Genomic DNA, 26,291 nt, shown 5'->3' on the forward strand with positions numbered 1-26,291 from the left:
AAGAGTATGTCAATCATACTGGATTAGAGGTCACTCTAATGACCTCATCTTACCTTGATTATATCCTGCAAAGTCGCTTTTTCCAAATGAGGCCACATTTAGAGGTATTGGTGGTTAGGACTTCAACATATCTTTCTGGGGGACACAATTCAAACCATAACATTTGGCAATGGACTCAATACAAACTGTGAGACAGGGAGGACTGAGGAACTGCCAACGCTCCAAGTATCATAGGAAGGAAGTCCTCACTCAAGTCTAACCTACTTCTCTCCTGCTGTATCCATTTAATCTGCCGTTCAGGGAGACAAGCCCATGCCATAAGGGGACCTGGCAGGTCCTAGGCACTGGTCCTCCTGCCTCCTCATTCTCTCTGACTCCTGAGGAACTGGCTTGTGGGTTCAGCTGGCTGCTCTGGAAAGTACACAGCTGCAATGATCGTTTACTTCCCTGGGTATTTTCCACTCCTTGTTTCCTCCCCCAACGCACAGTGCTGTGTTCCCAGATTTTACGTTGTACAGGGAACTCATTTCTTCCCACCTTCCCTATCTGGCAGGAATCCGTGGAGCCCTGAGCTACCTTGCTGGGAGTTGGGGTAGGGAGGAAAAAATTACAAACATCCAGACAATTGCAGGATTCTGCCAACTTCTACGGAGTAGAATGCTCTGCCGGGCGGCTTGGCAAACCTGAGGGCCTCCCGTTTACTTTGTCCAATGGTATTATTCAATGCATCAGCTAAATGTCATTGGCTCCTCTTACAAACACAAATTGAAAGAGAGAGAAATGACAAAAAATCTTTAAAATGTTTGGAAAACGTTTCTCAGAGAACCTGACAGCCATGGAACACCAAAGGAATCTGGTTTTTCATTCCCGTGTCTTCCTGGGTCCAGCTCTGGCTCTTCACATAGTAGGTGCTCAATTAACGTGGGTTGTTTGAAAAGTGTGATAAATGATGAAATTATTAGAGCTCGGCCGGGCGCGGTGGCTCAAGCCTGTAATCCCAGCACTTTGGGAGGCCGAGACGGGCGGATCACGAGGTCAGGAGATCGAGACCATCCTGGCTAACACAGTGAAACCCCGTCTCTACTAAAAAATACAAAAAACTAGCCGGGCGAGGTGGCGGGCACCTGTAGTCCCAGCTACTCGGGAGGCTGAGGCAGGAGAATGGCATAAACCCGGGAGGCGGAGCTTGCAGTGAGCCGAGATCCGGCCACTGCGCTCCAGCCTGGGCGACAGAGCAAGACTCTGTCTCAAAAAAAAAAAAAAAAAAAAAAAAAAAGAAAAGAAATTATTAGAGCTCTGGGTGAGAGGGTAGGGCGCCACAGAGTTTTAGAGTTTTACATGGGGGCATCTCTGTGGCAGGCAGGAATAATGGCTCTTCAAAGACATCTTGACCCTCAGAACCTGTGAGTGTTTTTTGTTGTTCTTTTTAGAGACAGGGTCTTGCTCTGCCGCCCAGGCCAGAGTGCAGTGGCACAATCACGGCTCACTGCAGCCTCGACCTCCTGGGCTCAAGTAACCAATCCTCCTGTCTCAGCATCTGGAGTAGCTGGGGCCACAGGCACGTGCCACCATGCCCAGATAGTTTTTTAATTTTTATAGAGATGGGTCTAACTATGTTGCCCAGGTTGGTCTCAAACTCCTGGGCTCAGGTGATCCTCCTGCCTCAGCCTCCAAAAGTGCTGGGATTATGAGTGTGAGCCACCATGCCCCACCTGTGAGTGTGTTTTGTTACATGGAACAGGGACTGAAGGTTGCAGATGGAAAGGGATTACAGTCAGAGATTGACTGAAGAGGCTGCCCGGCTGTCTTTGAAGATGGAAGAAGGGGCCATGAGCCAAGGAACATAGGCGGCCCCAGCCCCAGAAGGTGGAAAAGACAAGGAAATGACTTATCCCCTGCAGCCTCCTGCCTCCAGAAACACCACAGCCCTGCGAATGCTTTGATTTTTGCCCAGTGAGACCCATCTTGGACTTCTGTTCTGCAGAATGGTGAGATCATAAATGTGTGTTGTTTTAAGCCTCTAAGCTCATGGTATTTGTTACAGCCGTGACAGGTGACTAAGAGTCCCTAATGCAGTCGTCATTTATCCACCAGTCCACTACGTGTTGACAGCATTTCTTCAGTTGCCAAGTATTTCCCAAGTGCCTGCTGTGTGTCAGGGAAGGCTCTGGGCCGTGGAGGTCCAGACGGAAGTGAGAGAAAATTCCTGCCCTCCTGGGGCTGATATTCTAGAGGGAATGATGGACAAAGGATGGGTGAGGCAACTGGAGTGAGACGGGCACAGAAGCAAAATGAAGCAGGGCTGGCGGAGAGGGTGGGCTGGGTGGCGCTAACTGGGCAGCCTGGTCAGGGGAGTGGTGTCTCCTCGGAGCCCTAATGAGGCAGCTAGCAGGGGGGTTGCGGGAGAGTATTCTAGACACAGGAAATACCAGGAGAAACAGCTTTCATTAGATAAAGAAACGGCAGCTGACCGTCCTACCAACCTCCCCTGGGGTTACCGTCCCAGAAATACAACTTTCCTCCGTCTTCATAAGAACCAATCCATTTCACAGATGGGGAATGGCCCAGGGGACGCCCAGTGCCAATTTCCTCTCCCCTCCCTGTGCAGGCTGGGAGGGCGGGGCGCTGTGGCCGAGGGTGGCAGCTGGGTTCAGAGTGGGCTGTGGCCCTCCAAACGTGAGTGTTTGAGCTTCATCTCTCAAACTCCAGCAACCATCCGTCCTGGGGCAGATGGGGCCCCCACATCCACAAGGTTGGGTAGGGCAGGGGACAGATGAGACCCCCACCCAATTTCTTCAGCCAAGAGCTCAGAGGAAGTGGAATTTCTTGACCCCACCTCCAACAAGTGCCAGCACGTTGCATATTTCTATATCTCACTTAAATTATGGAAACAACTGGCCGGGCGCGGTGGCTCACGCCTGTAATCCCAGCACTTTGGGAGGCCGAGACGTGCAGATCACGAGGTCTAGGAGTTTGAGACCAGTCTAGCCAATATGGTGACACCCCGTCTCTACCAAAAATACAAAAATTAGCCAGGCATGGTGGCTTGCGCCTGTAGTCCCAGCTACTCGGGAGGCTGAGGCAGAAGAATCGCTCGAACCCAGGAGGCAGAGGTTGTAGTGAGCCGAGATGGTGCCACTGCACTCCAGCCTGGGCGGCAGAGCGAGACTCTGTCTCGGAAAAAAAAAAAAAAAAAAAAAAAAAAAAGGAAACAACTATGTGAGCTATCACTATCACCCCCCTTTTCCAGATGAGAACACTGAGGCCCAGCCAAGGGAACCCACTTGCTCAAGGTCACCAGGCAAGAAAAAGTCAGAGATGGATTTGAACCCAGGCCTTTCCACCAAGCCAATGTGACCCAAATGCCAGACACTAGTGTACTCCCTTTATAATTTCTGCCATGTCCATTTGCCCCCGAAAGATGACTAACTTGACATCTGCCCTATGTGACTCACTTTTTATTTATTTTTGTTTTGAGACAGGGTTTCACACTGTCATCCAGGCTGGAGTGCAGTGGTGTGATCCTGGCGGCTCACTGCAGCCTCAACTCCTTGGGCTCATGTGATCCTCCCACCTCAGCCTCCCCAGTAGCTAGGACTACAGGCACATGTCACCATGCCCAGCTAGTTTTAAAATTTTTTGTAGAGACGGAGTCTTGTTATGTTGCCCAGGCTGGTCTCGATCTCCTGGACTCAAGCGATCCTCCCACCTCAGCCTCCCAAAGTGCTTTGATTATAGGCATGAGCTACTGTGCCTGGCTGACTCACTTTTTAAAAATACATATATTTTAAAGGAATGTTTTGTCTCACTTTCATAAATAGAAAATTGGGATCTTGTATCATAAGTAGAAGGTGCTTCAACCATAAAAATAAAGGCAAGGAAAAAAAAAAAAACAACAGAAAATGGATGTTACTGAATCTGAATTTTCATTAGACCTTGTGGCCTGCCCAAGACCTTGAGCCTGGGCTGCCTCTCCTGAGGTTCAAAGGGGAGAGCTGCAGGTGGTGTGGAGGTGTTGAAGATGCTCCAGCACCTGGCTGAGACTTTACTCAGAAGGGAGCAGAAAGATGGCACCCGCATGGCCTGCAATGTGTTCAAAGTTTCAGTCTTGGGTCCGGGCACACCCAGGCTGTCTCTAATATCATGTGGACTCTGCACCTGGGGAAATACTAGGTGCCGCCAAGCCCCGACCTCTAAAATCATGCCCCCACTCCAGCGTCTGGCAAGCCTGGTATCCCAGTGGCAGGAGAAGTGACAGGGCATCCGTGCAACTCCTCGCCTGGAGCCAGCGACGCAGGTTTCTGTTCGGCTCAGCACTTCTCCCGGAAGCCTTCCAGCCGACACATGCGGCTGCCCAGAGCTGCCAGCACCACGCAGGGGTGTGAGCGGGACTTTATTTCCCCACTCACTCCCGCAACACGCAGTTGGTCAACAGACAGACCGGGGCGGTGGCCACGACGATCAAACAGCCTTAGACCCAACCTGGATGTGCAGACCCCAAATCTAAAGTGTTTAAATACAACAGACCCTTCTGATGCGCTGATGACTGGCAGACTTGGATCCACTATGAGCCATCAGAGGTGGCAGGTCCTGATGGGCATGCAGGGATGGGGGACACTGTGGGGAAGTGTACCCCCCTTTGTCCTACACACACCAACCTGCTCTGGGGCGCAAACTGCTTAGTAAAATGACTAATTCGTTTGGTTACATGGGATCCAAACCCATAGAGAACACAGTCAAAGGACTGATACTATCTGAAGACCACACCAGACTTTCTAAAGGCACTGGTGGGTACAACATAGCCTATTCCATCTTTCACCACTAGCTGATGCTGTTGGTGTTTTTTTTTTTTTTTTTTTTTTTTTAAAATCATGGAGGGGGTTGGGGAATCTAGGAAAAGCTGTCTCTATCCTCCCACTATGTCCATCTGAAGGAAAGTGGCATTTGGAGCTTTTTTAGGAAACACGGAGCCGGAAAGGCTGTCCGAGAGGCTGTTTAGAAACACATTTATGCAGAAGTATGCGTGCACCCCTCCAAAATATCTTCGAGACAGAAGCCTTCTCCCATCTGGGCCTGGGCTCCGGTCGCCTGCGGGGGTGGGAGGCTCAGGCTATTGATGGTGGCAGCAAGACTAACTTTGATCCTTTAATCTAAACTTTTCAATAGCAGATGGGGTGCCAAGTCCTTATATGCAGCTGTGAGCCATGTGTCTACCCACTCCTTTCTTGGGGCAGTTGGCGGTGGGGCCGGCGGGGGCTTCCTCCTGGCTTGGGCAGGGACAGACGGCTGGGAATGAGGGTCTTCTTTGTCAGCACTGGGTGCTGATGGTAATAATTAATACCACCACCACCAATAGCAACAGTCACTGTTTACTGAGCATTTACTATGTGCCAGACACCCAGCTAAGGACTTTACACTCCTCACCTTCCTCAGCCCTCCCAGTGGCACTGGGAGGTAAGTTGGTTTTCCAAAGGAGGAAACAGCTGCTCAGAGAGGTTGGTTGAGCCAGTTACTCAAGGCCACCCAGCCAGGGAATAGCACAGCCAGGACTCAAACCCACAGGTCTTACAATACAAATAAAGTTCTTGGCCAGGAGTGGTAGCTCACGCCTGTAATCTCAGCACTTTGGGAGGCCGAGGCGGGTAGATCATCTGAGGTCAGCAGTTCAAGACCAGCCTGGCCCACGGTGAAATCCCGGCTCTACTAAAAACAAACAAACAAACAAACAAACCCTAACAAAAAAACCCCCCAAAACAACAACAACAACAAAATCAAGTACTTATATACTGAGCTGTACAGAAAGTTCCAGGAGGGCAGGGGTAGTGTCTGTTTTGCTCAGCATCGTGCCCCCATTGTTGACAGAGTGCCTGGCAAACAGTAGGCACTCAATATTTACTGAATAAATTGCATGGGGCAATGACTGCTGGGCACCATGTTTAGCGTTCTCTGTTGCTCACTGAACCCATCCAATGGCCCCTATAATGAGGGGAGGTCATTATCCACATTTTACATTGGGGAAACTGAGGCTCGGAGAAGTCAAGTGTGATGTGGGAAGCAAAATGGCAGCACAGGATTGGCCTGGTTCTGCAGGGAGGTCCTTCAACCTGGAGTCTTGCTCCTTCTTCCTCCACCCACCAGGTTGGGAGTGTATAACTGTCTCCCCCGAATGAAAGTTCCACTTGTTCTTCCTCAAGCAACACATCTGCATTTCAGCAAAGGCCTCATCCTTCTAGTCTGGAACTTTTCAATCTACTGGCAGCAAAGACCCTTTAACTGTTTTTCACTCTTTTTAGAGCTCAAATCTCCAATGGTTTTGTCCAAGCTCCTTGGATTATTAAATTCATCCTACAACTGGGGTAGTGGGTAGGAACTGGGTCAGGGGGCAGGTCTAGATTCAGGCTCCATCACTTCTTTGCTGTGTGACCTTGGGCAAGTGGCTTGAATTCTCTGAGCCTGTACTTCTTCAGCTTCCCAGTGAGGAAGGATGATGGAGCCCACCTCCCAGGGTATGTGTGTGTGTGGAATCAGTGAAATTGTATCTGTAAGGGCTGAACACACTGCCTGACACACAGAAAGTACCCCAGAAATGATCTCCACTTGGTGGTACTTCAACCTTTAAAACCAGGTCCAAAGGCCTCCCTCTCTGAGGCCTCCCCCAGCCGTCCTTCCTTGAAGCCTGTTCTCTGTTGTGTATTCTGGTTGTCTGCCTTTGGGTCATGTTGTCCCTGCTGAACCCGAGAGTCCCCAAGGGCAGGCCTGGACTTGAGCTTGAGTTCCCACAGGGCTAGGCACATAGCAAGCACTCAGAGCATGAGCTAATGAAACGCCACGGCTCAAATGCCTGTCCTCCCTTCCGAAAGGGACTGGCCTTTACTGAACACCTCCCAGGCAGCAGCACCCAGCTGGATGCTTTCATTCAGTCCACTTTTCAACCCCGAGCTGCTGGGAGGAGCAAAGTGTAGCCAGAGGGTCATGGGGAAAGGGCACTCCTGGCAGAGGAAACGATGTGGGCAGAGGTGTGGCAGGAAATGGTGGGACACTGCCTTCTAAAGTTAACTGTCACCTGGGTGCGGTGGCTCACGTCTGCAATCTCACCACTTTGGGAGGCTGAGGCAGGTGGATCATCTGAGGTTGGGAGTTCGAGACCAGCCTGACCAACATGGTGAAACCTTGTCTCTACTAAAAATACAAAATTAGCTGGGTGTAGTGGCATGTGCCTGTAATCCCAGCTACTCAGGAAGCTGAGGCACAATAATTGCTTGAACCCTGGAGGCAGAGGTTGCAGTGAGCTGAGATTGCGCCACTGCACTCCAGCCTGGGTGACAGAGTGAGACTACATCTCAGAAATAATAATAATAATAATAATAATAATAATAATAATAATAATAAATAAAGTTAACTGTCATCTTCAGGAAAATCTGCATTGTTAAGCTTTTCCTTTTTTAACGGGTGAAATACTGTTTTATGTTAACCTTCAATGTTCCACTGACCATTATGGGACTAACTGAGCAGAAGCGTGGGCATGGAGGAGGGAGAGGAGGAGGGAACGAGGGAAGGCTAGCACAGACAACAATTTCTAATCGTAGAAAATCTCTATTTCCTGTAGTTGTGCAGGTGGCTGATCCACTAGATGGCACTGAAATGAGTTATTTGGGACAAAAACAAAGCTAGATGCTTCATCTCCCCTGCTACTTCTATCAGTATCTATTATATTTCAACTGGTTCAAATGTAAATGTTTAAAAATTAAGATCACAAAAGTACAAAAAAAACCCCTCATACCCTTGAGGTGAGAAAGATTTTTAAAACAGGACCTTATATTCAGAAGCTACAAAGCAAAGGTTTGCTAAGATTTCTTGCTTTCTGCAAGTATTTTTTTGAATGCCTGCTACATACGATAGACAAGAGACTATATACTAAGTTGAGAAACAAAAGGCAAACCAGGGGAGAAGATATGAAACATGTATACCTGGACAAAGGTTAATATCCCTCATATACAAAGAGTGTCCACAAATCAATAAGAAAATAATCTACTCTCTGGTAGAAAAAATCTACTATCTGGGCTACGGAGATATAAACCAGAGATTTCTAAAAGTATAAATATGAATGTTTTATAACATATGCGAATATATTTAGCCAACTAGTAAATAAAGGACTGCAATATAAAATCAGCAAGGAGAAAAACATTCTTATTCTGATCACTGATTCTGGGGTTTGTGGTCAATACAAGGCTACAATTTATTTTTCCTTCCCAAGTTTTCTTCTTGGTACAGCACAGTACCAATAGGGCATGCATTCCCAAGCCCCCTAACTGTCCAGTATTGGAGAGGGGTTAGGTAAATTACAATACAGCTATACAAGAGATTGTTAGGTTTGTACAATGAATCAAAGTTACTTGGGATCTGTAATCACACAGGGAAATATGAGTGCTTCATGTCAGATAAAGGAAACAATTAAAAACGGTACATGTAGAATCAGCAACTGTTTTGAAAAAGTACACAGGGAAAAATCACGGAAAAGAAAAACAACAAAATGCTTTTCTAGCTGGTCGTTTTCCCTCTTTCTGTTTCTCTCTATTTTCTGAAGTTGACAGCATGCATATGCTACTTTTATAATCGAGGAGACAAATTTAAAAACTTTAAACGTTGTAGAGCATTTTCCTATTCTAAAGGCTCAGGAACCCTGTTGCCTGCACCACTGTTTACCCAATGTCTCTGACAACAGACCGAACCTTGCAGAATCAATAGCAGACGCCTGTCACTCCTGTAACTGTTATACCCTGATGTCAATGGGCTGCTGATTACTCAACCCTGCGGAATGCTTTCATGTACAGCGTAGCGAATCCTCACGTCCACCCCTGAGTAGGTTCTATTACTATCCCTCTTCTAAAGACACAGAAACCAGAGCTCAGAGAGGTTGAAGCCCTGGCCAAGGTCACACAGCACAAAACACCAAGCTGAGAGTTCCACCCAGGTGTGTCAGCCTGTATAGCCCGAGTGCTGAGCACCTTCCTGACCAGCCTCGCCCCCCAAGAGAAGGAGCAGGGTGAGAAATGTCTGCCAGGAACTGCCAATCTGCATCAGATTTGTAAAAACCAAAGCACAGTAGAAAACAACATTTTGGGGGCACTCACCTGTCTCTTATCTCCTCAGCAGTGTTCATCTGCCTGCCCTCTCATTTCCTCGTTCCTTGTTTTTTTTTTTTTTCCTTTTAACTAATCACTCAGTTAACAAGTTAGCCTTCTGAAGCTTGGGTCCGTACCTAGCGGCTCTACGAGTGTGATAAAGGAATCAGCCATCACCAATACAGAAGTCAGAGAGGTTTAAATCACATCATCACCCACAACAATGACATTAATTATGCTTTTAACACGTTTTACTGCTTTTTTTTTCTCACTTCACGCCACATCTGTGTGAACAATATCCAAAAGATTTACGGTTTTCTTTCGTAATTACAGACATCCAGGCTGCACACTTATCAAAATACTTGCTGAGCCATCAGGCTCTGTCGTATTCTTTGCCAAAGATCTGTGTTGGCAGCAGTCACTCAAAACAAAAATGTTGAATCAGGACTTGTGTGGCTTCGGGTGGCGGGGAGGAGTATTTCGACAAATAATTTGCCTGTCAAGAAATATAAAAACAGGAGTGTGCGCGTCCCGGAGAATTTTCCAGGAGTGTTATTTTTACGGAGGGGGTTGGAGCTGGGGGGCCGGCAGGGAGCGGGGAAGCTGGAAGCGCCCAACACACATTTGACATTTGGTTCTTGTGTCTGAGGATAAAATTTAATGAGAACAAAAATATGTCTTCCTAATTCCCCTAAGAAATCATTAAAACATTTTGTTATTCTTAAATGTCTCAAAAATGAATTAGAGGCCCTAAAGGGGCTGTTCGTATGGTACGTCTCCATCAGTTAAGGCTCCTCATTCTCTAACTCGGTGACAGCTGGGGACAGCTCTCCCGCCCCTGCATTTCTGGGGAGGAGAGTTGGGAAACCAGACTCGTGGAGTCAGCGCCGGGCTTGGAATGACCTCCCTGCTCCCTGGCTTTGGGGAGAGAGGAGAGAGGGCACATGGACCTTCCAGAAGGTTCCATAGCAATCTTGGGACCTTGAGTGGCCCCTGGCCTGTGACTGTTTTAACAGTCTTCTCTCCAGAAAGATGACGGTCCCGTAAGAACACCCCCCAAATGAGGGCTCGTTTCCAAGTGGGGGGCCGTAAGACCCTTCTGTTTCCCTTTGTCTTCCTGCCTGTCCGTACCCCCAAGCAATAGACATGCTGGTGTCCCCCTGTGATTGTGATGACAGGCTATGTGACTGATGATTTGGTCACTTCTGCCACTCAAAGGTAAGCTTCTGAGGGCTGGGCCCATGTCTGTGTTTGTGGGCTCACAGCTGTGCCTAGTGACCCCACAGTGTCCAGCAAGTGCCGGGCACACAGTAGGCACCCAATAAATGCTATCTGAGTAAACAAACACAAGATGAGCATGGAAGGGGGGGGGGTCTCATTGATGAAGTATCTCTTTGCTCCAGTAACCTTTCCTTCCGTTTTTGCTGCTGAGTCTTATTTCTAATATTCAACAATTATTAGGTGCCTACTGTGTACCAGGTTCTGAGTATACAAATTTACTATGATTCAGTCCGAGGTCTGGTGCATTTCACATCTGCTAGGAAAGCTGGACACATACATGATAAGGAGAGTAGTTAACACTTAGTAAGCACTTGCTATGTACTGTGAACCTTGTTGCCTCCAAATAACAGCATGAGGCAGGTTCTAATATTATTCTCAATTTATAGAAGAGGAGACTGCAGCTCAGGAAGGTGAGTTAATTCCTCTACAGTCACGCAGTGAGTAAGTGACACAAACAGGATTTGAATCTGTGTCTTTGAGCCTGAAAGCACACGAATATCTATCTCAGTGCTGCCCCCTCGTGTTACAATTGAGGTACTACGGGGTCCCGTGGGAGTGCGCTGCCTGGGGACCCAGGGAGGCATCTCTGGTCTGTACAGGGTCATCCTCCAGTGTCATTTGTCGTTGACACGGTGGGACCCAAAGGATCGAAAAGGGTGGGAAATAAGAGGGTGTCTTTTTATAGATATCACTGATGAGAGTGGAGACATTTTAAGCAAAAAGGTGTCAAGGAATGGTGCCACTGGTCCTCTTAGCCATGAGTATGGTATGGCCGGCAATGAGCGTGATAATGACCCCAGCTGCAGACACATGGGCTGTCTTGGCCTCGTGCCATAGCGCCAGGTCCTCGCAGGGACCACAGCCTGCAGCTGTGCCATCAGCTCTTGCCATTCCTTCCACTCTCATCACTGGGAAAACCCACGTGGCTGGACTGTTCCCGTGAGCGTGGGATGGGGTGGAGCATGGGACCAGGCAGCAGGCGCGTGTGTACTGGCTGAGCATCCCAGAAGGATACCTCTGTGTCCTAATGCCTGGAACCTGTGAATGTGACTTTATTCAAAGTGTCTTTGAGCTGGGCATGGTGGCTGCACCTGCATACCCAGCCACTTGGGAGGCTGAGGTGGGAGGATCACTTGAGCTCAGGAGGTCGAGGCTGCAGTGAGCCAAGATTGCACCACTGTACTCCAACCTGGGAAACAGAGCGAGACCCTGTCTCTTAAAAAAAAAAAAAAAAGAACCAAAGTGTCTTTGCAGATGTAATTAAGGATCTTGAGATGAAATCAATCTGGATTATCCAGGTGGCCCCTAAATCTAATGACAAGTGTCATTACAAGAGAAAGGAGGTTGGGCACAGTGGCTCACACCTGTAATCCCAGCTACTTGGGAGGCAGAGGCGGGAGGATCACTTGAGGCCAGGAGTTTGAGACCAGTCTGGGTAACATGGTGAGACTTTGGGACTACAAAAAACAAATTTAAAAAATTGGCTGGACTTGGGAGGCTGAGGCAGGAAGATTGTTTGAGTTCAGAAGTCTGAGGTTGCAGTGAGCTATGATCACACCACTGCACTCCAGCCTGGGCCACAGAGCAAAGACCTCATATATATTTTTTTAAAAGGAGAGAGAGAGAAAGGAGAGGGAGACTGAGACCAAGATACAGAGGAGAGATTGGAGTGATGTAGCCAGAAGCCAAGGGACACCTGGAGCCACCAGAAGCTGGAAGAAGCCAGGAAGTATCCTCCTGAGCTTTCAGAGAAAGTATAGCCCTGTTGACACCTTGATCTTGGGCCTGTGGCCTTCAGAACAGGGACGGAATGAATCTCTGTTGTTTTAAGGCATCTATGGTAATTTATTACAACAGCCATAGGAAACTAACTCAGCCTTCCACATGCAGCCACATGGAGCACAGTCTGGAAAAATTTGTAATACATGATGAGACCCGAGTCACGTCTCTCCCTGCCTGTGAGACCTTGGGCATTGGGCTCAACCTCTCTGTGCCACAGAGAAGCGAGCTGCTTGGACCTGCTCCCACGGGGCGTGTGAAATACAGAGCACAGAACAAAGGCAACTTCTACATCAGGCCTGTGCTTCTCAAACTTTCCCGTGCTCCAAGATCACCAGGGGAGCTTGATAAAATGCAGAAGCTGATTCCGTGGGCCAGGGATGGGGCCTGAGACTCTGTATTTCCTTCCTTCCTTCCTTCCTTCCTCCCTTCCCTTCCCTTCCCTTCCCTTCCCTTCCCTTCCCTTCCCTTCCCTTCCCTTCCCTTCCCTTCCCTTCCCTTCCCTTCCCTTCCCTTCCCTTCCCTTCCCTTCCCTTCCCTTCCCTTCCCTTCCCTTCCCTTCCCTTCCCTTCCCTTCCCTTCCCTTCCCTTCCCTTCCCTTCCCTTCCCTTCCCTTCCCTTCCCTTCCCTTCCCTTCCCTTCCCTTCCCTTCCCTTCCCTTCCCTTCCCTTCCCTTCCCTTCCCTTCCCTTCCCTTCCCTTCCCTTCCCTTCCCTTCCCTTCCCTTCCCTTCCCTTCCCTTCCCTCCCTCCTTCCTTCCCTCCCTCTCTTTCTTTTTTTTTTTTTTTCAGTCTTTCATATGATTTTATTTTCTTCCTTCAACCATAATAATATGATCTCCAAACTTCGTCTTAACCGGCGGGTCTGTAAACACACGCTTATCCATCCCACTTACAGGCAAGGCAAATGCTGCTTCTTGAAATGGTCCCACCATGGACCCTCTGGTCATCCAACCCAAGTCGCCCCCTTGCCTGGCTTTATCTTCACTATACTGTGAGGCCACTTCATTGAATCTCATCCCAGACTTTAACTTTGCCATGGCTTCCATGATTTTGCCATGTTTTTCACATAGAATGTGTCTGACCTTTTCTGCATTGCCACCACCTTTGGGACCTTGAGCCTTCTTGTCAGCACTGTCACTCCCAGAGGCTGCTCCCCCTTTCCCCACTTTTCCAGAACCACTTTTTCCTTTGGGCGGCATCTTGGAAGCTTGTTGTTGAACCTCTTTTTTTTTTTTTTTGACAGAGTCTTGCTCTGTCACCCAGGCTGGAGTGCAGTGGCACAATCTCAGCTCACTGCAACCTCCACCTCCTGGGTTCGAGCAATTCTCCCACCATAGCTTCCCAAGTAGCTGGGACCACAGGCGCCCGCCACCATGCCCGGATACTTTCTGTATTTTTTGTAGAGACAGGGTTTCTCCATGTTGCCTAGGCTGGTCTCAAACCCCTGGCTTCAAGTGATCCCCCCATCTTGGCCTCCCAAAGTACTGGCATTATGGGCGTGAGCCATCGCACCCGGCTGAGACTCTGCATTTCTAACCAGCTTGCAGGTGAGGCTGGTGTTTCTGGTCCACAGACCACACTGAGTAGCAACAGGCCAGAAGACTCCCTCTTCATCCAGCCCACACTGTTGGAGGGCAAGCTGTGTCAGCATTACTGGACTAGTGCCCCAGGGCTGCAGCAAAAAAGCACCACCAGTGGCGGCTGAAAAAAACAGACACTTATTGTCTTGCAGTTCTGGGGACCAGAACTCCAAAATCAAGACACTGGCAGGGCTGTACTCCTTCTGAAGGTTCTAGGGGAGGATCCTTCTTGTCTCTTCCAGTTGCTCGCGGTTGCTGGCAATCTTTGGTGCTCCCTGCCTTGTAGCTACATCACTCCCACCCCTGCCTCTGTTTTCACACGGCTTTCCTCAGTGGCTATCTCTATGCCCTCGCCTCTACTTTTTTCTTTCTTTTTTTTTTTTTTTTTTTCGAGACAGGGTCTTGCTCTGTCACCCAGGCTAGAGTGCAGTGGTGTGATCTCATTGCAACCTCTGCCTCCTGGGTTCAAGTGATTCTCCTGCCTCAGCCTCTTGAGTAGCTGGGAATACAGGCTTGCATGCTACCACGCCTGGCTAATTTTTGTATTTTTCGTAGAGATGGGATTTCTCCATGTTGGCCAGGCTTGTCTTGAACTTCTGACCTCAAGTGATCCTTCTGCCTCTGTCTCCCAAAGTGCTGGGATTACAGGCTTGAGCCACGGTGCCTAGTTTCATACTTCTTATGACACCAGTCATTGGATTCAGGGCTCACCCTAAAGCCAGGATGATCTCATCTGGAGATCCTTAGCTAATTACATCTGCAAAGACTTATTTTCAAATAAGGTCATATTTTGAAGTTCCACGTAGACATAAATTTTGGAGGCCACACTATCCGACCCACGACAGTTGCCCCAGACAGAGGAACAGAGGACTTTCCCGTCCCAAATACAAAGATCCCAGAAATGACCTTGACATCCAATCTAAATGACTCTGTGTTCTCTGTGGCTTGGGTTCTGCAGTCGGACAGCTGAGGGTGGGATGTCATTTTCCTCTTCACAGGCCCCCAGCCTCAAACACCTCCAGTAGTGCTGATTCCTGCCACTGTGTGGAAGGATGGGGAAAGGACCGGGGGAGGTCTGGGTGGGGAGAGTTACCACAGCAAGGCCTCCTCTGGGTTCTGCCATTGGTAAGCAGATCGTTTCAACTCTTTGGGCTCCTGTTTCTGGGTCAGTAAATGAGAAGGTAGCAGGGGATGGGCCATTTAAAATAAGGGGAAGTTTTGGCTGGGCACGGTGGCTCATACCTGTAATCCCAGCACTTTGGGAGGCTGAGGTCGGTGGATCACTTGAGGCCAGGAGTTTGAGACCAGGCTGGCCAATATAGGGCAATCCTGTCTCTACTAAAAATACAGAAAGTTAGCCGGGAATGGTGGTGGGTGCCTGTAATCCCAGCTACTCGGGAGGCTGAGGCAGGAGAATTGCTTGAACCCAGGAGGCGGAGGTTGCAGTGAGCTGAGATCACGCCACTGTACTCCAGCCTGGGCGACAGAGCAACACCCTGTCTCGAAAATAAAATAAAATAAATAAAATAGGGGAAGCTTTTATGGATGTCTGGCATATGTATAGATCCTCTGTGTACAACCAAATGTTTTCAAACTGTAACCCAAACCAGGACCGAGAAACCACAGTCCCAGCACCCAGAGGCCCCTCCCAGGAACTCTTGCCCCCTTCAAGTGTTTGAAACCACTATCTTGACTTCCAACAGTACAGGTTGACTTTTTTTTTTTTTCAATTAAGGTGAAATTGATACAACAGAAAAATTATCATTTTAATGTGAACAATTCAATGGCATTTAGTACATTCTCGATGTTCTACAACCGCTTGTTCACTTAGTTCCAGAATATTTTTATCCCCCCAAAAGAAACTCATACTGATTAAGCAGTCACTCTCCAATCTCCCTCCCCAGCCCAGGCAACCACCAATCAACTCTGTCTCTATCTATGGCTTTCCTGTTCTGGATGTTTCATGTAAATGGAATCCGACACTACATGGCCTTGGTTTCTGGCCTTCACTCAGCACTGTGTTTTCGAGGTTCATCTTCACTGAAGCACATATCACAGCTCCATTCCTTTTTTATTTGAGACAGAGGACAGAATCTTGCTGTCATCCAGGCTGGAGTGCAGGCACGTTCTCAGCTCACTGCAACCTCCACCTTCTGGGTTCAAGCAATTCTCCTGTCTCAGCCTCCCGAGTAGCTGGGATTACAAGTGCCCACTACCACACCTGGCTAATTTTTGTATTTTTAGTAGAGATGGGATTTCTACTAAAACTGCTGAGTTGGCCAGGCTGGTCTCAAACTCCTGACCTCAGGTGATCGGCCCACCTTGGCCTCCTAAAGTGCTGAGATTACAGGTGTGATCCCCTGCACCCAGCCCTCTATTCCTTTTCATGGCTGAGTAATACTCCCTTGTAAGTCTAGGCCACATTTTGTTTGTGCATCCATCTGTTGATGACCATATGGACTGCTTCCCCCTTTTGGCCACTGAGTAACATTAATTGTCTGTTTTTAGATTTTCTGTAGGTGGAATCCTCAGGATGTGCTCTTCTGGGGCTGGCTTTTACTTAACAACAGATTTTTGGGGTTGGCTGTGCCATTCTGGGGGAGGACTGGAGGTCTTGCCTCTATTGCCACCTGCAGGCAGAGAGCACTGGGAGCCCTCAGTCTTCTGTGCTAATGGGATGGGGGCTCTAGTGGGTAAGATTCCAGCTCCCCAAGGAGGTCCAGGTGGGAGATCTCACCAGGATACCCCTAAAGCAGGCTCCTGGCTGATGTGACAACATGATGAGGGAAGATCGGGGGAGCCCTGTGGGGACATGTCACACCAAACTGGCCGCAGCCCCCCTGCCCTGTACGGAGTGCCTGGCCTCACCCAGGAACCCAGGTGTGTCCCCACATCCCACTTCAAAGTCCCTGTGTCGCAGTCCTAATGGCTATTTATTGTCGTTAACTATCCAATTATGGAGCCCAAGCGTTTCTTACCTGGTGCTTCAATTAATTGCTTGTAAACACTCAGAAAAGCAGCCTCCGCCTCCTGACTTCTCTTACTAAGGGCCACCACCTTTGGAGACAAGAAGAGAAAGAGTCACGTGTAACCATGGCATCTTTGTCTGTAAGCAAAGTTCATCATTTTTTTTTTCCCACAAGAAAACACCTGCAGGTTTGTTTTGTTTTGTTTTGTTTTGTTTGAGACAGAGTCTCGCTCTGTTGCCCAGGCTGGAGCACCAGAGTGATCTTAGCTCATTGAACCTCAGCCTCCTGGGTTCCAGTAATTCTTCTACCTCAGCCTCCTGAGTAGCTGGGATTACAGGTGCCCGCCACCTCTACAGGTGCCCACCACCATGCCCAGCTACATTTTTTGTACTTTTGGTAGAGACAGGGTTTGACCACATTGGCCAGGGTGGTCTCAAACTCCTGACCTCAGGTTATCTGCCCACCTTGGCCTCCCAAAATTCTGGGATTACAGGCATGAGCCACCATGGCTGGCCATGCATTTTTTTTCTTGTTTGTTTAAGAGATGGGGTCTTGCTATGTTGCCCAGGCTGGTCTCGACCTCCTGCGATGCCCCTGCCTTGGCCTCCCAAAGTGCCGGGATTACAGACCACCACTGCACCTGGCCTTAGTCATTTTCTACCTGTGCAAACATGGGATGGGGGAGGGGCAAGAAGGAGAAATGAAGATTAAAAGTGTGGGCTGTGGAGTTAGAAAATCTGGGTTGAAAGCCCAGCTCCACTGTGTGCAGGCTGTGTGGCCTTGCACTGCCCCTCTCCGATCCTCAGTTTCTTCATCTGTAAAATGCAGGGTAAATAACAGGACCTACTTCCTAGGCCTGTTGGGATTAAATGGAGCTGCACCTAAGTGCTAAGCACAGGGCCCAGCACACAGTATGTTGGTAACACCTGTTATTCTTCTTATTAGTAAAGGGTAGATTGGAAGTTCAAATGTGATACATGATTTAGGAGGAAAGTGGGACATGTCTAGAGAATATTTCTTGCCACTGAAAATTAAAGAGAAATTGTTAAAGCTCTCGTAAGATATCAAACAATTTCAACAAATATTGGAGGGTAACAGCATTACCCTCTTTAAAAGAGGTGGAAATGTATGGGTGATTAAAGTGATTTAAAAAGGTTAGTTTCAGGCTGGGAGTGGTGACTCATGCCTTTAATCTCAGTGCTTTGGGAGGCTGAGGTGGGAGGACTATTTGAGCTCAGAAGTTCGAAACCAGCCTGAGGAACACAGTGAGACCCTGTTTCTACACAAGATAAAAAAATTAGCCAGGCATGGTGGCTCGTGCCTGTTGTCCCAGCTACTCAGGAGGCTGAGGTAAGAGGATTGTTTGAAGTCAGGATTTTGAGGCTGCCATGAGCTATGATTGCACCACTGCACTTCAGCCAGGGCAAGAGAGCGAGACCCTGTCTTAAAAAAAAAGAAAAGGTCCATTACAAAATCTCTGTAATTTCTCTCACTGTTATTCTGAGAAAGTCCCTGGTCTCTCACCTTCCAGCATGAATGAGTCTCTCATTCCCTCAACAAATGTTTCCTGAGGACCTGCTGTGTGCCAAGCACTGCGGGCTGAGAGCCCAGCCATGGACAAGGCAGACTCGGGCCCCACCCTTATGGGACTTACAGTTCGGTGGGGACACTGGCATTAAGGCAGCCTCCCCAGATGACTCATTAATTACAAGTGCTAAACGCTTGGCAGAAAAGCACAGGGTGGCCTTGGGAGTGTGTAAGTTGGGGGGAGGCTGACCCAGTTTGGTATCAGAACATCAGGAGTTACCTCTCTGAGGAGGGGAAGTCACTTGGGGGAGGGCAGGAAAAAAGTTCTAGAAGCTAGACAAAGGGAAAATCACCAAGCCGCAGGTAGATCTTTTTTAAATTTAAAATTAATTAATTAATTAATTAATTTAGAGACGGAGTCTTGCTCTGTTGCCCAGGTTGCAGTGCAGTGGCACGATCTCGGCTCACTGTAACCTCTGCCTTCTGGGTTCAAGCAATTCTCCTGCCTCAGCCTCCCAAGTAGCTGAGATTACAGGTGCCAGCCACCATACTAGGCTAATTTTTTATATTTTTAGTAGAGATGGGGTTTCACCATGTTGGCCAGGCTGGTCTCGAACTCCTCACCTCAAGTGATCCGCCCACCTCGGCCTCCCACAGTGCTGGGATTACAGGCATGAACCACTGCGCCCGGCCCTGTGGGTAGATTTTTATACTTGCTTAGATGGACAAGAGTCAGTTTCTACTCTGGGGACATGTGGTTGAGTGGGAGACACAGCTATGACCAGTAGGAAGCATAACACAGGAGGAGGTGCAAACACTGGTGGCTCCTGTGAGCCCTGAGGAGGGGGCAATTCATTCAGAATCTTGGGGCGGGGGGGCATCCCTGATGGGCTAATAAAAAAAAAATGACACCGAACGTTTACCGTGTGCCAAAAGCTTTTACTATTCATGACATTCTGTCTCCACGGACACATCAATCACCAAACAGCTGCTGCCACCTGCCCCATCGTACAGATTAGAAAACGGAGGCTCAAGGACATCAAGCCACTTGCCCAAGGTCACCAGGTTAGCAAATGGCAGGGCCAAGATTCACACCAGGTCTGGGGATTCAAATTGCCATTCTGAATTCAAATGCTGCCTTCCTTTTGTCCTGGATAGAAAAACCACCCCAGCCAGTGGGGCCGGGCCTTCAGAGCCCATGAGGATGCTGCTACCTTACAAGCCAACGACAGCTGCCCTGGGCGAGAGGCTGCGGTGCTGGTGACCTGGCACCCAAGAAAACAATGAGAAACAAAAGCAATTCATCTCTTGGGTCTTAGAAGAAGAATTATCAAAGATCAGCTGGAAGAATGACTCAGTGTTCCATTTTACGGTTGCCTGAGCTGAGTGCATGTGCTGGTTGGGGTCTGAGGAAAGGCACTGGCCTCCCATGAGAGACTGAGCAAGGGTGGGGACAAATGCTGGAAGATTCCTTTAATGTTCCCCTGTCCCTGCCTAGAGCACCCCCTACTTTCCCTTCATGGCACTTATCAGTTTGCATGATTTATCTCTTCCAGTGGGGAAGTCTAAATCTAACATTATAAGGAGGATAACAGCTTTGGTCTTAGTTTTCCCCACTGGAGCAGAGCTGTTCAATATGGCAGCCACCGGTCCATGTGCTACTCAGCACTTGAAATGCAACGATTCCAAACTGAGATGGGTTGTAAGTGTAAAATATAGCATTTCTAAGTCTTAGAAAGAAAAAAGAATATAAAATATCCCAATAATTTTTATTTTTTTGGACAGTCTCGCTGTGTTGCCTAGGCTGGAGTACAATGGTGAGATCTCGGCTCACTGCAAACTCTGCCTCCCAGGTTCAAGCAATTCTCCTGCCTCAGCCTCCTGAGTAGCTGGGATTACAGGTGCTCATCACCATGCCTGGCTAATTTTTTTGTATTTTAGTAGAGACGGGGTTTTACCATGTTGCCCAGGTCAGTCTCGAACTCCTGAGCTCAGGCAATCCGCCCACCTTGACCTCCCAAAGCCAGTAATTTTTATATTGATTACATTTTGAAATGCTTATGTTATGAACATATCAGGCTAAATAAAATATATTATTAAAATTAAATTCACCCACTTCTTTTTTTTTTTTTTTTTTTTGAGACAGAGTCTCACCTTGTCACCCAGGCTGGAGTGCAAAACAGCTGCAATTACAGATGTGCACCACCACGCCTGGCTAATCTTTGTATTTTTAGTAGGGATGGGGTTTCAACATATTGGTCAGGCTGGTCTTGAACTCCTGACCTCAAGTGATTTGCCTGCCTCAGCCTCCCAAAGTGATGGGAATACAGGTGTGAGCCACTGTGCCCAGCTACACTTCTTACTTTTTAAATTGTAACTACTAGAACATTTTAAATTACAAATGTGACTTGTGTTCTTTTCCTCCTGGACACTGTTGATCTCATGGATCAATGGTTGGCAATCTTTGGTCCTTGGTGTGAATCTGGCCCTTCATCTGTTTGTGTAAATAAAGTTTTATTGGAACAAAGGCACAGTCACTCTTTATGTGTCTATGGCTGCTTTCATGCTACAAGGGCAGAGTTATGTAGTTGTGAAAGAGACTTTGTGGTCTGCGAGGCTAAAAATATTTTCTATCTGGCCCCTTACAGAAAAAAGTTAGCTGATCCTTGCTTTAGGGGTTCATCTAACAGCTGGACAATATTTTTAAAAGCAGAGATCAAAAATTATCCTGAGGCCCGGTACAGTGGCTCACACCTATAATCTCAGCACTTGGGAGGCCAAGGTGGGAGGATTGCTTGAGTCCAGGAGTTTCAGACAAGCCTGGCAACATAGCAAGACCCTGTCTCCCCCCACCCCAACACATACACCCCTGGATGTGGTGGTGTACGCCTGTGGTCCCAGCTACTTGGGAGGCTGAGGAGGGGGGATTGCTTGAGTCTGGGAGGTTGAGGCTGCAATGAGCCATGATTGTGCCACTGCACTCTAGCCTGGGCAACAGAGAAAGACCCTGTTTCAAAAAAAGAAAAAGAACCCTGTGTGGTGGTGCACCCCTGTAGTCCTAGCTACTCAGGAGGCTGAAGTAGGAGGATCGCTTGAGCCCAGGAGTTCGTGGCTGCAGTGAGCTGTGATCACACCACTGCACATTAGCCTGGGCAATAGAATGAGACCCTATCTTTACAAACAAAAGAAATCCTGGACTGGTACTCAGTGTGAATCAGTTCATGTTTAGGGCTTCCCAAAGTCAATGTGACTTTCCAAGACAGGAGCCGTGTGGATTTCCTGCCTCATTCAGTTTCGTTTCAGGACAATGACTGGCTGTCTGTGGAAGGCCAGGTCCCTAAATTCCTTTTTTTGAGATGGAGTCTTGCTCTGTTGCCCAGGTTGGAGTGCAGTGGCGCAATCTCAGCTCACTGCAAACTCCACCTCCCAGGTTCAAGTGATTCTCCTGCCTCAGCCTCTCGAGTAGCTGGAATTATAGACATGTACTACCACACCTGGTTAATTTTTTTTTTTTTTTTTGAGACGGCGTCTCACTCTGTTGCCCAGACTGGAGTCCAATGGTGTGATCTTGGCTTACTGCAAGCTCCGCCTCCTGGGTTCACACTATTCTCCTGTCTCAGCCTCCTGAGTAGCTGGGACTACAGGTGCCCGCCACCACGCCCAGCTAATTTTTTGCATTTTTTAGTAGAGACGGGGTTTCACCGTATTAGCCCGGATGGTCTCGATCTCCTGACCTCGTGATCTGCCTGCCTTGGCCTCCCAAAGTGCTGGGATTACAGGCATGAGCCACCGCGACCGGCCACACGTGGTTAATTTTTATACTTTTAGTAGAGACGGGGTTTCACCATGTTGGCCAAGCTGGTCTCAAACTTCTGACATTAGGTGATTGCTCGCCTTGGCCTCCCAAGGTACTGGGATTACAGGCGTGAGCCACCGCAGTCCCTAAATTCCTGAGGGCATCAGAGCCTGACCTGGTACTGGGCCTAATGTCACTATGAGCATCTCTTGGCCCCAGTTTGTCCATCTATCAAGCGGGAAGAATAACTTCTACCTGCCTACGAAGCTGCTGGGGCAGGATGAGCTAACATGCAGCAAAGACTCCCACGGAAGCTGATGAAAGCTTTCAAATAAATCAGAAAATTCTTTTTCTAATCACATAGGCTATCTTTTCCAAGGGTTGCAACTCAATGCATTTCACCCACATGCTGGGAACAAGTGAGCTTGGTATAAAAGGCCATGTTCAACAAGAGACTGTGTGTTTCTGTCTCATGGCTCTGCCCAAATATACAGAAGGGCAGCAGCAAAGTGCCCAGAATGACAGATTTGCCCTATGACAGGAAGACCCTTGAAGGCCATGTGGAAAGGAGGAGGAAAAGATAGGAAGAGGAGGAGGAAGAGGGAGGAGGAGGAGAAAGAGGGAGGAAAAGAAGAGGAGGAAGAGGAGGAGGAGGAAGATGGAGAATGAGGAGGAAGAGGAAGGAAGAGGGGGAAAGAGGGAGGGGGAAGAGGGAGGAGGAGGAAGGAGGAGGAGGAGAAAGAGGGAGGAAAAGAAGAGGAGGAAGAGGAGGAGGAGGAAGATGGAGAATGAGGAGGAAGAGGAAGGAAGAGGGGGGAAGAGGGAGGGGGAAGAGGGAGGAGGAGGAAGGAGGAAGAGGGAGGAGGAGGAAGAGCAGGGAGGAGGAACAGCAGGGAGGAGGAAGAGCAAAGAGGAGGAGGGAGAGGAAAGAGGAGGAGGGAGAGGAAAGAGGAGGAGGAGGAAGAGGGAAGGGGAGCAGGAGGAAGAGGAAAGAGGAAGAGGAAGAGGGAGGAGGAAGAAGAGGGAGGGGAGAAGTGGGAGGAAGAGGGAGGAGGAGGAAGGAGAAAGAGGGAGGAGGAGGGAGGAAGTGGGAAGAGGAAGAGGGAAGAAGCGGATGAAGAGGAAGGAGGAGGAAAAGGGAGGAAGAGGAAGAATAGGGAGGAGGAGGAAGGAAGAAGAGGGAGGAGGAAGAAGGAGGAGGAGGGAGAAGTGGGAGGAAAAGAGGGAGAAGGAGGAGGAAGAGGGAGGAGGAAGAAGAGGGAGGAGGAGGAAGAAGTGGGAGGAGGAAGAGGGAGGAGGAAGGGGAGGAAGAAGGAGGAGGAAGAGGGAGGAGGAGGAAGTAGGAGGAAGAAGAGGGAGGAGGAGGAAGAAGTGGGAGGAGGAAGAGGGAGGAGGAAGGGGAGGAAGAGGGAGGAGGAAGAAGTAGAAGGAAGAAGAGGGAGGAGGAGGGAGGAAGAAGAGGGAGGAGGAGGGAGGAAGAAGAGGGAGGAGGAGGGAGGAAGAAGAGGGAGGAGGAGGGAGGAAGAAAAGGGAGGAGGAGGGAGGGGGAGGAGGAAGAGGAAAAGGGAGGAGGAGGGGAAAGGGAAGGAGAGGAAGAAGTGGGAGGGGGAGGAAGAAGAGGGAGGAGGAGGGAAGAGGGAGGAGGTGGAGACCATCCACAGACACCCTCAAGAAGGTCACCATCAGGAATAGCTCAGCATCTGTGGAAGCACATGGCATTTACGCAGCCCGCTGTGATATGAGGGGTGACAATGTGTTTAGTCCTCCGAGGATGAACACAGCAGGTGTAGAACTGCTTCTGCCAGGGGCGAGTCAAGCCTGTTCCAGTCACATAGCTCTTTTCAGCCAGGTGGTTAAAAACAGAAAATTTGGGCCCCCTCCCCAGGTTGAGCTCCCCCAAGCTGTCTGAGGTCGCAGTGACATCTGGGAGCCACTGAGAACCGCTCTGTGCCAAGTTCTAAGCCTTACTGTGTGCTCCAGGCGTCTTCTTTGAAATCCCCGCCTTCCCCCAAGCACACCTTTAGGATGCGGGCATTGTGATCGGCCCTGTTCTACAGAGGAAGAAAGAAACTGAGGGGCAGGGATGTTAAGTCACTCGGCCAAGATGAGAGAACTAGTTAGTGGCAGAGGTGGTATTGGTGCCCAAGTGCCTCTCACTCCAGGGCCCAGACTTGCAGCTGCAAACTGTGCTTCTCCAAGTGCTGTGGGCATGAAAAGGGGGACCTGCCATCGAGACTGCACAACCCCTTCCCTGGGTTCCGTGGAACATACTTTGAGAACAGCCTCCCTCTACCTACTGGGTCCTGGGCTTTGGGGAGGGGAGGGTGATTCTGAGAGATGATCGGGGGTGGATGTCTGATGTGGCAGGAATTCCAGAAGAAGCTGAAGACTGGTGGACAAGCGAGAGGAGGCGGGCGCTTGGAGGGTCTCAGAATGAACTCGGGCAATGGAAAGGCAACCCAGAGATTGGGGAGTGAAGGAATGAGCTGGGTTCGGAGGGGAAGGGGTGTCCCTTGATGGCCTCTGAAGGCTGGTTGTCCCTCTGGGGCATGCAGATCAGGGGGCCACACAAAAGGCAAAGAGGGGAAAGAGTGGGGGAGACACAGAGAGGAAAGGAGGGCCACAGAGAGCGAGGTGGGCTGTGGTGGGAGACAGGTTTGGCGTGGTGGGTAGGGGCCGATGGGCCATGGAGAGGAGCGATGAGAACCCCTGGAAGCCACGAAGCAGGGGCGAGACTTGCTCAGATGTACCAGAGTGGGAGGGGCTCATGGTGACCACTCGGGGGTGCTTTGGGGTCTGGGTGGGAGGTACTGGGCTCCCCAACAGGGGAGGCACCCAAGTACATGCCCCTGTATCTGCGAGGCTGTGAAGGTACTCAGGGAGACCCACACGTGGGGAGGTCTGGCCAGACTATCCCGAGGGTTCCCACTCACTCTGAGAGTCTCTGTGAGAGATCCCTTTTCTTTACAGCAACCTTCTGATCTCCTACCACCCGGAAAATGGGGGTAAAGCCTACTTTGATTGGCTGATTTGTGCATTATTATTGTTGATGACAGTGACTACTGAGCACCGACTCTGTGCCAGGCACTGTGCCATGTACTGGATGCACATTAGCTTAACCCTCATCGCTCTGGGGGTGTGACTATCCCATTTAACTGAAGAAGATGTCGAGGCACAGAGGGTGACGACCACATGGCTTTGGGAGCTGAGACTCAGACCCAGCTTAGTCTGACAGCAAAGCCCATGCTTCTCAGCCTCCATTCAGAATCGATTCTTTGGTTGGGGGCTGGTGGAAGCAGCTGGAATAACCAAAAGAGTGGAGGAGCCAGGCAGGCAGGTGGGTGGGGGACGGGAGGCCAGGAGGAGCTGCAGGACTCCACCCTGTCTGCCTCCAGGTCTGTCTGCTGGGGCCCCCGTTCCCCGGCGAGTGCTAACGTGCTCTCTGCCATCCACCAGTGATGCTGCTGACCAAATGAAAATTACATTTTAATATCAGAGCTTAAATAAGAAATAAGTTTGATGTTTGTTTTTGATAGCTACTGTTGTCAAACTGGGCTCTCAGGCTCCAGCCAAAATGGGGCAGAAATTGGAGACCCTCTCTGGCCCTCTGGAGGGTCACCCGGGGTCCCAGAGAGACCCCATCCTAGCCTGTTTCAGGAGCCAGCACCAGCTGGTTCTAAAGACTGATTAAGGTTGGGTGTGGCTGCTCATGCCTATAATACTAGGACTTTGGGAGACTGAGGTGGATGGATCATCTGTGGTCAGGAGTTCGAGACCAGCCTGGCCAACATGTGAAACCCTGTCTCTACTAAAAATACAAATATTAGGAGGGCAGCTGTAATCCAAGCTACTCAGGAGGCTAAGCTAAGGCACTAGGATCTCTTGAACCCGGGAGGCAGAGGTTGCAGTGAGCCGAGATCATGCCACTGCACTCCAGCCTGGGAGACAGCGCAAGACTCTGTCTCAAAAAAAAAAAGACCGATTGACTGGAACAGAATTACTGCATTTGGCCATCTGTCATTGTCATTGTTTTGCCTTCTCAGATGTAAATCACTAATTCATTTTGAATTCCCAAGTGTAAGTCACTAATTCATTTTGAACCCTTAGGGGTAAGTCACTAATTCATTTTGAGCCCTCAGGTGTAAGTCATTAATTCATTTTGCCCTTTCAGGTAGAAGTCACTAATTCATTTTTTGGACCCTCAGGTGTCAGTCATTAATTCACTTTGCGCCTTCA

General features: G+C 49.2%; 1 protein-coding gene and 1 pseudogene across 14 annotated transcripts in view; both read right to left on the minus strand.

Moving 5' to 3' along the window:
* The window catches only part of LOC105493409 (cut like homeobox 2), a 318,739-nt gene that overhangs the window by 68,308 nt on the left and 224,140 nt on the right, over window positions 1–26,291 (minus strand). For all 14 annotated transcript variants that reach the window (XM_071071090.1, XM_011761016.3, XM_071071093.1 and 11 more), the window contains one exon: window positions 16,742–16,820. In XM_071071090.1, the coding sequence (XP_070927191.1) occupies window positions 16,742–16,820 (79 nt within the window). The remainder of the gene's footprint in view (window positions 1–16,741; window positions 16,821–26,291) is intronic.
* Window positions 12,980–13,498, minus strand: LOC112428818 (peptidyl-prolyl cis-trans isomerase NIMA-interacting 4 pseudogene; annotated as a pseudogene).

This window comes from Macaca nemestrina, chromosome 10, assembly GCF_043159975.1.
Source record: "Macaca nemestrina isolate mMacNem1 chromosome 10, mMacNem.hap1, whole genome shotgun sequence".
In the NCBI taxonomy this organism is placed as follows: Eukaryota; Metazoa; Chordata; class Mammalia; order Primates; family Cercopithecidae; genus Macaca; species Macaca nemestrina.